Source organism: Falco naumanni, chromosome 12, assembly GCF_017639655.2.
Source record: "Falco naumanni isolate bFalNau1 chromosome 12, bFalNau1.pat, whole genome shotgun sequence".
Lineage (NCBI taxonomy): Eukaryota > Metazoa > Chordata > Aves > Falconiformes > Falconidae > Falco > Falco naumanni.
Genome location: NC_054065.1, coordinates 11801278 through 11815913, shown reverse-complemented (window position 1 = coordinate 11815913; position 14636 = coordinate 11801278). Strand labels below are relative to the sequence as shown.

Sequence of the window (14636 nt, the reverse complement as noted above, 5' to 3'; positions counted from 1 at the left end):
TCAGTTTGTGAATATCAATTAAGTCTCTTCCATTAGTTTACTCACATTTAGCTCTATTGCTTCACCTAACAGCAAAAATTTCAGTAGACTTTTGAGACTGATCTCTAAATAACATCACAGAAGAGGGACATTAAGTGAAAACTTGAAGAAAAAAGTGCACCCAAAAACCAACAATTTGAAATGGCATATATGAGAAAAGATTCATAAGCATCTTTGAGGAAAACTCTGGGGAATAGCTGTGTCATCACAGGGTGGCAAATTGCTTCATGTAAGTGTGATCTTCAGGTGGCTCTGGGTTTCTTTCTTCTGTAATTACTACATATGTTTGGAGTGAATACAGAATTTAAGAGTTCTGACATGGTCTAACATGTAGGGTTTAAAAGATTCCAGCCTCCAAGTTCTTACTGTTTGCTTACCTTCTTTAGCTTTGAGGACAAGGCCACCAAAGCATTCCTCACGACAGCTGCCCTACGATAGCAAGCCATTTAGAAGCCTAATGTCTTCATTTTAAAGTTACATCCTTTACTTTCTACCCGTCTTGTGGCAAAATCTCATTCACAAAGCAAGATTATCTCTAGTATGTAATGGAGCAATGTACAGAATGTAAGATATCTGATGTGCATAGGGAAATGAAATGAAAGCGCTGGATTTCTTTTTTAATAGATTCAGCTTCTAGGGGCTCATTTTCAGATAGCTTAACATAAGCAATAACTAGTGGCTGTATATTTACAAAAATATCCCTACTGCTAAGAAAAACATGAATCTCTCATAGCACCTTAATCCTTCCTCTCTGCTATCTCTTCCCATAGTCTGAAACTAATTCCCAAGGATCATTAGCTAGTCCTAAAATTAATTTTTAGGAGACGCTGTCAAGCTACTTACAATGATATTTTCTTTTACCACTACAGTTTCAGTTTCCCATGGTACAAGCAATAAAAGGACCCCACTGTTAAAAAGCCTGAAGTTATGGAGAACCAGCAAAACTACTTACATGACAAAAGGAAAGTTCTGGTAGTCTTTCAGATGGGAATCAACACTCATTTGTACATCACTAGAACAATCAACATTAAAAAAAAAAACCACAACCCAAAACTTACCATTAAGCTGCATATTTGTCATGAGAGTTAGGCTATGAAGCACAAGGCACCATGTCCGGAGTAGGGTATTAGGATACCATGCCAGAACTGACAGGAAGCTAGTTACTGAAGCTGTCAAGAAAAACATGTTTTTTCCAAGCTTTAATCTTCAAGGTATTACTATGAAATTCTTATTTTTACTGCAAGCTGCTATATTTATTACTGTTATTATTATTAATATAATTGTTTATTGTATTTACTTTGTTTGGACAACTATTGTTCCAGGTAATTAGGTAAAGCAGCCTCACCAACACTTCCCGGGAACTGCCCCACAGAACTTTCTACAATGTCCTGACCCTGACACCTCAGAGAAAATGATGCAAAGAAACTGGCTGCAAAATGCTCTCGTGGAAGTCAGTGTAACAGGTTCATTATAGCAAGCATTAACATTTTGGACTATCACCACATGATACTACAGATTTTCTAAACCATACAGTATAAAATTGACATGTCTTTGTACTAGACAGTAGTCTACAGTATAAAATTTACATGTCTTTGTACTAGATAGTAGTCTGATGCCAAAAAGTAACAGGGCTTCCCCCCTCCGCCAACGGCTTTGAAAATAAAGGGATCATAGGACAGTATACAAGAAGTTGTTTGTCAGAGAAGTGCGTACAGGTGAACAGTTCACCTCATACTAAGTAGTAATGGGAATAATTATGAGTTAAGAACCACAGATTTTACAAATTAGTTTCTGAGAAGATTATGCAAAATCAAAGAATCTCAGTTACATATTAGCTACAGTTTTCATGTCGAGAAGATAATGAGCCCAAGAGCTCTTTAACAAGAACAGAGTAGTTATCCCAACACTGATCTTATCAAGAATACTTATTATAATACTTTTTACTCGCTAGCAACAATTGAGTACTTAAAAAAAACCCAACCTGTCTTATACTTTCTGAAAATTAATTTCCCATATTCAATGTATTTTACCTTGGTTCAAGGAAATTACAGGTATTCGGTTAGCGTTATAAAGGAAAATATCAGCGCCACTATCTTTACTTCCAGAGGAGCTGGAATTCAGGCTTAATGTGAGCCATAACTGTAAAAGGGATTCAAGCTGAAAAAAAAAAAAAGGGGGAAAAAAACACTATCAGACCAAACTCAAGTGTTTTTCCAGAACTCCAAAGCAGTTATCTGTTTTGAGTTTAAAAGCCTTATCTACATTCTCAGCTGCTACTGTTTCACTGGTAACACACGTTCTCTCTCTCCCCTTGATTAGATTTGAAGATTCTGATAAACCTGAATATTCAAGACAAATTCAGCATAACCAGCAAATGCCTCTGCTACGTTTTTGCAATCGAGTTCTTCTAAATACAGGTAAGTTCTCTTAAGAAGTTTCTTTAAACTTATATTAAAAAAAAGCAGCTTTAAACACTGCCCAGAAATGTCTGTATTATAACCTTACACCTGAAATGCTGGTTTGCATGTAAGCTTTTGGAATGTCTCAATACAATAAAGTGATTTTACCAGTCAACTGAAATTATTCAAAAGGCCAATGTAATTACTGGGAAACCTCCTTTGGTATCACACACACACCAACGCTCACACTGCATAAATCCCTTGAGGAAAGTAACTATTTAGATATTCTGGGGAAGTATCAAGACCCTTTACATCACACAACTGTATTTTGGATGAGATATTTAAAGAATGACTGAAGGATGGAGTCAGCCAGCCAATTAAAATATGAACAGGCAGGCAGGCACGCACCTAATCACTCATATATATCACGTATGGCATTCCTGTACATGTTCTGAGGAAAGTATTGCTAAAACAATGATTTTTCAAAAAGCACACTAGATGCGGTGTTTAGGGACACGGTTTAGTGGTGGACTTGGCAGTCCTGGGTTAATGGTTGGACTTGATGATCTTCAAGGTCTTTTCCAACCTAAATGATTCTATGATTCAGGATCACTGGGTAATTCAGGTTGGAAGTGACCTCTGGAGGTTATCCAATCCACGCCTCTGCTCAAAGAAGGACCAAAGGCGACATCAGAATGGGTTTCTCAGGCATTTATCCAGCTGGGTTTTGAAAAACTCCACAGATGGAGACTGCACACTTGTTGATACTCTTCACTAATAAGCTAACAATTATCTTCCAGGGAATCTACGAACTTGTTTTTAACTATGAAAATGTATACCCACTTTTTAACTGTAACAAGAAATGTCCTATTTGATAAAAGCTTTCAGCAGCTTGTCTACTAATTTGTTGGTACTGTTGTCCATGACAGCTTCATCAGCAATACAGTACATTATGTAACAGGTTACTTGAATGCTAAGTAGTAAGAAGTACAGGAAAAGAACTTTCAAATTTAGAGGGAAATACTGTCAAAACATTCCAAAGTTCACAATTCTATACCTGAACATGGTGGACTTGTAGCATGGAAAAGAGTTTGTTGAAGCATGCACTCAGCATAGGTATAGATGACAACTGTACAATCAACTGAGCATTTTGGCTAGCAGCATGTAATCCTCTTAGCAGTGAATCATCTGTTCCGCTAGGAGACTGGGTTACTAAAAAACAAAAGAAAAAGTACCGCCCCCCATGAATTATTTTGTAAAAGTTGCTAAAAGCAATCTCACATTTATCTCCATGCATTTCATACTTATGGGAAAGACACTTATAATTCACAAGAACATCTTCAATTTATTGTTCAGCTGAGCTGGACTGCTGACTACCATACTGTGAACAAGTATCCTTGCATACTTGAATATCAGGCACCTCCACCTTCACAAAACTGTTTGGAAAGTGAGCCCGCACAAACACGTTTTCACACTTTTTGCTAAACACGTACTAAAGGAGTACCCTGATAACACCATGGTAAGACAAACAATTGGAATCTCTCTCACGCATTATGGTAAAACTACTGCAGTCAGTAAAACTTCCAGAGAGTAAAGGCTGAGGATGTCACTATACCTATTCCATCATCAGATATTCAACTAATGACTGCATGCATATTAAGCTATCCAGAGAGCTACAAAGAAGCACATCTTAAAAGATGGGCAGTGCAACTCACTGAAAATATGTTCAAGAGCAAATCGGCATTGTGAGGGTTTTTATAACACAAAGTTTACTGAACAGCTGGGCTCGAAATTGTATTCAAATATTTTCACTTCCACCACTGAATAGGTGAAACTGTCAAATACAAAGCAGCTTTCAAACAGCTGAAATTTCACAATGAATGCAAGAATGAAGCTTACAAAACCAGGAAATTTAATGTTAACTTGCATCCAGATCAGAAAATGAAAACAATTCTTCCATTATAGTATAATGCACTGTAAAAGAAATCTTGCATATTTGACCAGTTTCACAAAATGTCTTAAACATACGTATACACATAATTAAAATATCTGAATAATGAAATATCTCTAAAGCTTGGTCTAACAAGAAAATTCAAGCAAAATATAACTTGTCCTAAGCTGCTAAATGACTGCAGAAAAAATTAGTATAAATTTCAAAGCATCGTGGCCATTATGTGAAGAGGATGATTTGACAACAGGTAGTTACATGTAGGAGATGTGTTTGTTAATGCTTGTAGAATGGAATCAGCCTCCAGGGTGGACATCATCTTCAGCATCAGCTCAGCCTGCTGTTCCAGTCCAACTTCTAGACGTGCATCTAAAGCTGCACAAGGCAACAAACAGGGTAAAACTGAATTATATCAAAGACACATAATTAGTTACTCTAACTTCCTGTGCAAGCAACAGAGATACACAGTATACATTAAAATAATAAAAAAAAAAAATTCTCAGTATCACTAATCGGAAGATTCAGGTTTATGTATAACAGAAGCAGAATGTAGAAAGTTACACTCTGAACTGAGCATAAAATTCTTACAGACATGAAATATGTAATTAATGAAATACTGAATTTCTGTGAAATACACACATATTTCTTTTCACAGTCACTTTAATATGACACATGACCAAATCTGCATGTGTTTAAGCCTGTTTTTCCTATGGTAATAGTTCTCAAACAAGAACCAAAAAGCTGTGTTGCTCCAGTGTGGCAGCAGAAAAATCTATTACCCCATTTCAGTAGTGCCACTCCAAACTAAACAAGTGTGCCACCTCAGTCCTTAGGGTAGAGGCAACGATCCAAATTATCAGCTAAACGGAAAAGATGTTCCAAAATTTCCTGAGGAAACAGGAAAGTTTTAAAACTGCCTATAAGAGTGTGTTCAAAAATGTTAGAAAATAAGATTTTCTGTTATGTTAGGCTCTTTTAAAAAACCTAACATAATATTCTTTAAGTTACTACAAAAAAGAAAAACTGTGGCATTTAAAAATGTAATTCTTTCCACTTAATGGCCTTAGAGAATGTTAACATACTCTGCTAAACAAAAGTGTCAAATACAGTCTCACAGAAAAGATGCTGAACAGGTTTTCAGTTCATTGCTTACCTTGAGAGACTGATACGCTTACAGTCTGTGATCCATTTTTCTCTGTAGTTACTGGTGGTTTTGCAACTGGAATTCCAACGCCTCCAATATAAGGATTGTAATTGTAGGTGCCATAATCAGCACCCCAGTAATCATACCAGGTGCTGCTTATAGGCTTAAAAAAACAAACACAAACCCCAAACAAAAAAGGAAAAAAGAAAAAAATAAATAGCAACTCTTTAGACTGCCCAAGTACAAAAATAAAATTTGCAATGACTAACAACAAACATTAAAACCAGAAGATTGGATCCAAGAGCTTTAGAAAATTCTGTTTCAATTTTACTTCCAGTATAAACTACTTAATCCTTAGTGATTGTCAAAATCCAGCAATCTAGTTAGCTATCTCAAACATTCAGAAAGCCAATTTGAACACATTATCAGTTTTTATACACACATCTGTATCACACTGTAAATTTGTAAGTGGAGTGCCACACATATTTTGAGAAGTTATTTATCAGGACAGAATACTATATTATTAACTATACCATTAAAGTACCCTGAGGCCTCAGTGAGGCTCAGGGATTATTTGTACTGTGCTCTGCAACAGAAAGGAGTTGAATAATCTTGTTGAATAATGTAAGACACTAAGAAAAGATACAAATCACAGGAAAAGAAAACAGTAACATAAGACTGTATGAAGGCAATTTGTATATGCCTGTCTTTTTATTGGCATGATTCAGTATCAACTGTCATTTTACAGATAGAAAAGAAATCTAAGGAAGGATTAAGAATGAAGTAGTGTTTTTCTGGCTGGTTTTTAGAGGACATCCAATCAGGCAATAAGATTATAAAGATATGTGTGGATGAAGCGGACTAAGGAGTACTGCCACATGAAATGACAGCAGAATAAAAGAGGAGGGAAAACCAGCAACACAAAAATTAAGCACTAAGTGGAATTTTTGCTAAGGTAAGATTTAGAGAAAAAACATCTTTACATGATAGGTAATCAGTGGAAGGACACAGGAAGGAATATATGAAAATGTAATGTTGTCTAAGAAAGTGGTAATTCAGGTTAATTCAAACAAGGCTGACTGTTTAAGTCAATAGTGAGAGGAGCAAGAAAGCTCCAAATGAGAGTATTGTTCTTAAGAACAGAGAAAGGAGACTCAATATTTCGTTAAGAACAGCTGTACTTCTTTACAAGCAAAATACTTTGGATTTTTAATGTACCTTGACAATATACTATTACATCTAAGTGCAATTTTACTACCTCTAATATGTTTAGATTCCATTTTAAGTATGAAAGCATTTAATATTTTTTTTCATTCCACAGTGGAAAGTTAGTTGCACCTCTTTATAGTCTGAAGCTGGTCTACTAGTTACTTCTGACTCTTTTTTCCCAAATCCAATACTAGCAGTACTATCTCTCAAGATCAATCACAGAAGCAAATGGCAGTCTGTTCTTAAAAAAGAACAAGACTAGATCCTATTTTTCCTTTATATTATGCTTTTTTTATCTTTAACATGTGCTAAAATATGAGTAAACTCAGAACCTCCTGTTTATACAGGTATCTTGATGCAAAAGCAAAATATGTTGTGGTCAACTGAGATATGAATACATCTGACATGTGAACACAATCTTTACGTTCTTTCCTGTCATTCTACAGTAAACCTTCATAAAAAGCTAAAAGCAGGTCTAAGATATGAAATACCTACCACTAATGAAAAAGTGTAAGAGAAAAAGGATTTTACTGTTTCACATGTAAAGGTTATCCTGAAAACGCAGGCGTGTCATACCTTGAAAACTTTGGCTGCAAGGGGATCTTTTTCCAAATCAATATCCAAAGGATCAATATCAACTTCCATCAGGTCTTGCAGTAATTCAAGTTCAATGTCTTTATCTTTTTCCAAAGATGACAGAGGTGGAGCACCTGTGAATGATTAAAAGAGTATTAATACTACCAAGTACAAACTATAAAACGTGGCTATATGATACATTTAATGTATAATTTTAAGGCTTTTGATATTACAGCTCTTAGTGGAAAATGTTAATGAATGCAATCAATTTGCCTTTTTTAAGTAATCAGAAAAATAACCGTTTTTTACTGATCAGATGTAAAACTAAGTTGAAGAATTGCTCATATTCTGCCCATATTTTCAGAAACTAATGACCCTAACGCCAAAAATCCTTTACTGGATATTTTGATAGATGAGTAACAGCAAAGGTTTTTTTACTTTCTTCAGTAAACATACATACATCAAGACTATGGAATAATTTACCTGTGATATCATGTGTCAAAGGCTCATCTATCGTTTCCACTAACTGAACTGCGGACTGCTGGAGACAGTCATCAGAATCCCCAGCCGAAGCTCCAGCATCTTCTCCCAAAGCACTTTCTTCAATAGCTTCAGCTGCTATAGGTGCCAACAACTCTCCTAGGTATTAGATTAAGCAGACAATTCCATTTCAAGCTTTATTCCAGTTATAAATTAGCATCCCAGTGTCTATGCCAACTGTCTGTTTTTCTCCATCTAACTCTAAATTCCTCAAGGGCTACTTCTTCAAGGGGAGTTAGTTCTGACTAATATTTAAATAATCAGGGTCAGATAAATATTAACTTTACAATGCACAAGTCACTAATTCAGGATTCATTGTAACTGTAATTTTAAATTGTGTTTTTTACACACTAATCTCAATTTTATGTTGTGGTGGGTTTTGTTGTTTTTTGGGGGAGTGAGGGGGGTTTCTATCGTAGTAGTGTCAGCAGATTCTAACAAAACAAAAAAAAAACCCTAAAACATTAAAGGAAGAAAGCTTCAAGTGCAACGTATACTCTGAAAAACATGAACTGAAAACAAACCTGCTAGAATATCCTGCAGCATACAAGTAAGAGAATACTGAGCCCATGCTCCTCCCCAAGAGATGTCTCCTCTGTTAAAGTCAGTTCCAACAAGAAGCAGCAATAATCTTTCCAACTGAGTCTCATTTACTATCTCACATAAGTGAATTGTTGGTCTTGTAGCATTTGCAATCCTAGCAAGAACCTGTTAAAAGACCCATAAATATATGCCTATTCATATTTAAAACTATGATACTATATAATAGCTTTAATCTCTATTATTAGATTTTGCTTACAAGTAAATAATCTGTTTTCACTAGCTTAAATTTTAGAATTTTAGAAGTGTAACGATATGAAAATATTTTTTTTAAAGTTAACTTTTTCTACACAATTTCTAAGCCATCATATCATAGGCTACATAAAAGTTGACAGATCAGAAAAACAACCTCACCAGAAATTACTGATTTTAATGCTGCAGCTAACTTTTACCACCAAGCCAACAAAAAAGCAGTAATAGAAAGTTAATTTAATGTGGTCTCCATTGCAACTACAGAGTGATGTTCCATATTCTGCTTACCTTACAAACAAACAGAAGCAAATCTGCATGACAAGTAAAGTCCATGGACAGGAGAAAGAGTGCCAGTTTCTGCACTACAGAAATACAGCGTTCATGTGCCAGTGTAAATGGAAGTGGTTCAATTTCTGGAGTTTCCTTTGCTGTTGATACTTCCGTATCTAAAGTAGAACGGGGCCATTCCGCAGTCCGACGTAACCGTATTAAGTCCTTGAAGTGCTGCAGAAATTAAATTTGAAGCAACAATTACATTTTAAAAATAACCTCTAAATATTTTCCCAGTGAAAATCTGAGGCAGAAATAACAGTAACTGTAAAACTCAGGGAAGAAAGAAAAATTAAAAAGAAATAATAAAGACTCTCAGAACATATGAGAATCTGGAATGGAATTAAGGCGTTATCGGCAGAAATTTGTTTTGACATCATTTTATCTCAGGTGACAGACTCATAATCAAATCGACTACTGCATAAGTGCCAATTCAGCCTTTATGTTTGCCATAAAACATATTGAAGATATGTATTTTAGAAGTTTCTTTCATATTTCCACACCTCCATATAAAACTATGGCTATCATGAAGCAAACTGCATATAAAAATAGCTAATACGGAAATTTACTCTTAAAAGAATGCCGACTTCCCAGTTCTTCACATCAGTTAAATCAATAATTTCCAACTTTCCTAATACTTACAGGGTACAACGTGTCCACTAGCCACCATAAATCAAACTTGTTTGATTCTTGATCAGGGCTCTAAACTAAAAAGTCTTTGACAGAGGGTCTACAAATTTAGTGGAGGAAAGAAGGTGCTTTTATTAATCTTCCCATCCACCAAGGGCAGACATTTAGGAGCTCAGTTCGTTGTATCAGCTACACAAGCAGTCTAATACTAGATAACACAAATGCCTCTTATAATCTCATTTAAGTAGTAGCTACTGAAGTAAACCAAAGAAAGAACTGTTTACTAACACAAAGGTTTCAGCTTTCTCCTAAATGCAATAGATGTTTTAAGTTACTCACAGCTTGTCATAACTGAAAGTGATTAGTAGGCAAAGCAGTAACAACTGTATGAAATGCAACTATCAGGTGTACAGTAATACCGTAACTAGATGTTAAAGTACTGCAGGGGGAAAACTCTTTAGCTCAACATGCTTTTTTGATGCAACATGGCTGCTATAAAGTCAAACTTAAATAGCTGGACAGCATATTTCAGTCAGTGACTCATTTAAAGATGTCTCAAGGGGGCCACCAGTGGAGTAGCCCCCTTGACATAACCTGCTGGAATAAAGCAGAAGATAGGGCAGGAAAGAATAGCTCATGACAAGCAGAGTTAGTGAAAACTTATGGCTTTATTTTTATGCTGGTGTTTAAATTTTTTGCCCCAAAATTACTGGAATTTGTTGTAAGAATTCCCTTTGGATTGCCTGTAAGGTCCAACATTCTATAATCTCTTTCCACAGGCACTACTTTCAGTCATCCTAATGAACATGAGCACTTCTGGAACTAAAGAGTAAATATTTAAAGAGACACCTAAGTTTGGTAGCTAGAAAGATGACCACATTTTTTTGTGTTCCCTGCAAAGTCCATGTTGCCATTTCTAGAAATCCATAAATTTCAGCACCTCAACTCATAATCAAAATAATTCTTTAACTACCACATCCACCCTCAGTATCTGGAGGCTTACTGCAAGATGCCACGACTTACGTGATACGTACTTCCAGGAAGCCAAGAAGCTTCTGAGAAAGCTCAGAAAACATTCTCAAAGTCCTATTTATTAGTTTGGGGAGACCACCGTTGGCATGACTGTTTTCTGGTTACTCAATCAGGAGAGCATCCAGAAGAGTATCATGCATAAAAGTTAGCCATACAAAATATTATTTCACACTTCTATCTGTATATGTTACTCAAAGTTTAAAGATATGACTGGCATTCCCAAAATTACAAGATTATTAGTGATTTTGGCCATGACTACCTAAAAAAACCCTGTGGAATGATAAACTATTTTTCACGATACAAGAAATTTCCAGATGGCTGCTGTTTTCAGCATCAGAATATACTTGATAGCAGCCATGATGAAACAGCTTTTTAAAATAAGGTCAACGTAGGACAAAAATGACTTTGCAGGAACAGGTCTTTTCACACAAAGGACAAGAAATCAGTTACAGTTTCAGAGCATCATACCTTTGAAGTAGCCTGCTTTAGTTTTGCCTGTTCTACTAAAAGTTTGTATGATGATCCTTTGTTGCTTTGTATTTTCTCTTTTTCCATCTGTTCCACCAAAGCCTTCTGTTTTGCTTTTAATAAGTTAAGTTGCTAAAAGAAAATGTTAATAGGAAAAAATGAAAATTTAAGCAATAAGATGTTAAAAGGATCAGTATGTTTCATACGATAGTAATCTTCAGTTCAAATTTTAACTTGAACTTTTAGAATATTTTAAAATCACAGCTTTGGTGCTTGCACTCAGGTACACCCAGATTTATCTAGAAAGTAGATTATATTTACTGTCCAATATGGGCCACAGAGTGCAACAGTACACTCCAACATACGTTCTTCCAGCAGATCCCATGCCCCATGGTTTGAGACTAATGTCAAAGAAGTTAGGCACCGTTTAGCTGCAGAACCAGACCTATGCAAAAGCAAGGCTGAATGAGTCCCAAGGCCTAAGCTGTTCTTTCAAGAAATGAGATATACAATAAATGTGATATACTTCCATGAAAATAGCTACTACCATGCTGGAAGTCACCTGTTTATGATGCACCAGCTGTTTTCTGATCTTTCGGGAATACAGTCTATCTAGGCTGCTGTTGCCTTTAGTAGATCTGCTCAGACTCTGAGTGTGAAGGCTATTATTTATAAAACTCCACTGGTTTCCTGAAAGAAATAGAAAAAAAAAAACCCAAACCAAACCAGATATTAATCCATCTTATTAAACCTCACATAACTCCAGAGAAAAGCATTTAAGTTGCAGCAATGGTTAACACCCCCATATACTAAATACTAAAGAAACAAGCAAAATCTAACTCTCTTAGTGTTATGTAACTACCACCACTGATGGCAGTATTTGTTTAATTCTAAAATGCAGTGGTACCACCTTGTTTTCAGTATTTTTAAAACATATGAAAGAGGTAATCAAGACTGTCCTAAGTAAAAATACCCGAATAGCTTCCATTACACAAAAGCTCTGCAGTTTTCATTTTTAGAAAAGATGTTCAAAGAAAACTATAGCTAATCCACGTCAGTAATAATAAAAATACAGACCAAAAATGCATTTAAAAATACCAGATACAAATACCATGGCAAATACTAAAGCAGTTAGTTATGAAGTCATATTGTTGCCCTTTTTCATAATACAAACTGTCTCAACATGGTGTACTCTCAATTGCCAGGTTCTGGAGTCACAGGATAATATACAGACATTTCACAAACTAAAACTAATCCTGTATTTTTCACTTTAAAAAAAATGAAAGAGATCATATTTCTAAGGAGACGAGGACATAAAGCAGCAGACAACAGTGCAAATAAAATGATCACATCTGCTTTTAAAATCTCATTTTTCAAGTGAATTGAAAATACATTTGAAGTATTTGCACAGCTCCCAAACCAATACCCACAGAGGCAAGTTTTGATAATAAGTGTTATATACCTGTCAAAAATCGTTCCCTCTCTTTTCCATTTAGAGGTTTCTTGGCTGTGGCTGCTTCATCTTCAACAGTAGCTACATAATCCAGTAGCCTGGACACCAGCATTACAACCCAGCTGATCATGGGAATGTCTAATACCCCTTCAAAATAAATAGATTGAAGTGCCTTAATAAAGTTTTGAAGCCATAACAAACTAGTTTTAAAAGAAAACATAAAAACCATTAGAGCGGCACACCTTTCACTAGGCCACAAAGATTCTGCTCCCCCTTTTTTTTAAAAAAAAAAAAAGAAAATTAAGAGTCTGAGCACTCCTAAATGAGGCAACAAATCAAACATTTAGTATAGAACTCTGGTGCAAAACAAAATGTCACAGGTCTTAGTCTGACAAAGTCAGAAGTCAAAAGCTTCACCTCTACAGTTAAAGCTAAAAATTAAGCCGCATTTTTTTTAAAAAAAAAGTCCAAAACTGTACCTCTAAATTTCCTAAATACCAAATGCAGAATGACAGCTGCTTGCATTAAAGCACATAAATTAGATGTCTCAAATTCCATAGCATGAAATTCCTCCAACCACCAGGGCTCCAACAAGACAGTTATAACCATGCACTAACACATATAATAGATTCATTTTTATTCATTATTTATTGATAGTGTATTTTCACATAGCCATTTGGATAAGATGCAGGAAAGCCAAGGCTGAGTTCAGACTAATGAACCATGCTGGCAACACTCATGAATGGCTACTGCCTGTTTTCAGTCTCACACATTAAATGCAGTATTTTTGTACAGGCAGAAGGGAAAAAACCCGTATCTTACATATCATGCAAGAAAAACCTTGGTAAATCTAAAGGAACAGTTCTGAAGTGAACTCAAGAATGCTCAATAAATACCAGAAACCTACAATTAATAACTGCTTAATCACAGTCATTATGCAAAGGGAATATTTTTATGTAACTGTCAATAACAGCAAAGTCATCAGTACTAGAAGTTACACGCACATTTTCCTATCTGTGCACTGTGCTGAGCCACATTTAACTACACTACATTTTTCATGCACTGACCTCAAAAAAGCTTTAATTAACTACGATTAATTCCAGATCAAACAAGAAAACTAAGGCACAGAAATGACTTGTCCAAAATCCCATGTAGCTGCTGGCAGCCCAAGCAACAGGATGCAGCCCCTGACTGCTAACTCCAGTTTCACATCCACACTGGCAGAAAGCAGCCCACTCCAAGCTGGCAGAGGAACAGGAGACCTCCTCATTACACTTCAACAGGACTTGAACAGGAACTGCAGACTAAGTTGCAAGAATAGAAATGAGTAGCACTGGTGACCACTAACACTTTTTTGTTTGGCAGAATAAAAAGAAAGGAGCCTGCTAAGAGTAAAGTATATACCTTTTCATACTTCTTTTTAAAAAAGTGCATTTCATTTCCTTTTACCTCTTGAAATAAAATAAATCTTTAAAAACAAAATACAACCAAACTTTCCAGCTTCTCTCCCTCCCTCCAAGTGTCTTTCGCTTATTCTTTTTTTCCTCCCTGTGCCTCAAAGTTCATAACTTCTCTCTGGCCACAACACTCACCTCTTGCTCTGATTGTCCTTCATTTTCTGACTTCTTCCCCAGTAAGTTTTCACCCCTTTGACCCTTAGTTATGCATGATAGTTCTCAAATAGGAATTTCTTCTGCTGTACCTGATGCTTCCACCACACATAATAATGCCCTAGTACTCACCTGTACCGTCCAGGAGGAAGGAAGCTGGAAGACCAGCAAATAAAACTCTGAAGTATCAGTTACTTCTGCTTCCTAAAGTCCTCCGTGAGGACAACTAGTAAGGCAAGAGCTATGAAAGGAATTGGCAGCTGTGGGGAGAGTGCAAACAGAGGTAGAGGAGACGTAAGCTTGGGTTTGCCTCAGACTAGTTAGAGACTACAGCAGGATATGGCCACGATACAGAAAGTACACGGTAGACCAATGGGAAGCAATAGGACAGCTTCTGACACCAGCTGTAGGCTTGTTTACATCAGGAGACAAGGTAAAAAGTAAGGACAGTCTCAGCTGGCATTCA

The 14636-nt window shown here is 36.0% G+C and overlaps 1 protein-coding gene across 6 annotated transcripts in view; it reads right to left on the bottom strand.

Moving 5' to 3' along the window:
* Window positions 1–14636, bottom strand: part of BIRC6 (baculoviral IAP repeat containing 6) — a 183434-nt gene that overhangs the window by 101762 nt on the left and 67036 nt on the right. For 5 of the 6 annotated variants that reach the window (XM_040611995.1, XM_040611998.1, XM_040611999.1 and 2 more), the window contains exons 32-43: window positions 12570–12707; window positions 11670–11797; window positions 11108–11239; window positions 8936–9151; window positions 8380–8563; window positions 7799–7954; window positions 7316–7449; window positions 5540–5693; window positions 4645–4761; window positions 3496–3650; window positions 2070–2196; window positions 1098–1208 (exon numbers count right to left, since the gene is read on the bottom strand). In XM_040611995.1, coding sequence (XP_040467929.1) covers window positions 1098–1208; window positions 2070–2196; window positions 3496–3650; window positions 4645–4761; window positions 5540–5693; window positions 7316–7449; window positions 7799–7954; window positions 8380–8563; window positions 8936–9151; window positions 11108–11239; window positions 11670–11797; window positions 12570–12707 — 1752 coding nt within the window. The remainder of the gene's footprint in view (window positions 1–1097; window positions 1209–2069; window positions 2197–3495; window positions 3651–4644; window positions 4762–5539; window positions 5694–7315; window positions 7450–7798; window positions 7955–8379; window positions 8564–8935; window positions 9152–11107; window positions 11240–11669; window positions 11798–12569; window positions 12708–14636) is intronic. The other variant, XM_040612001.1, reaches the window with a different exon arrangement.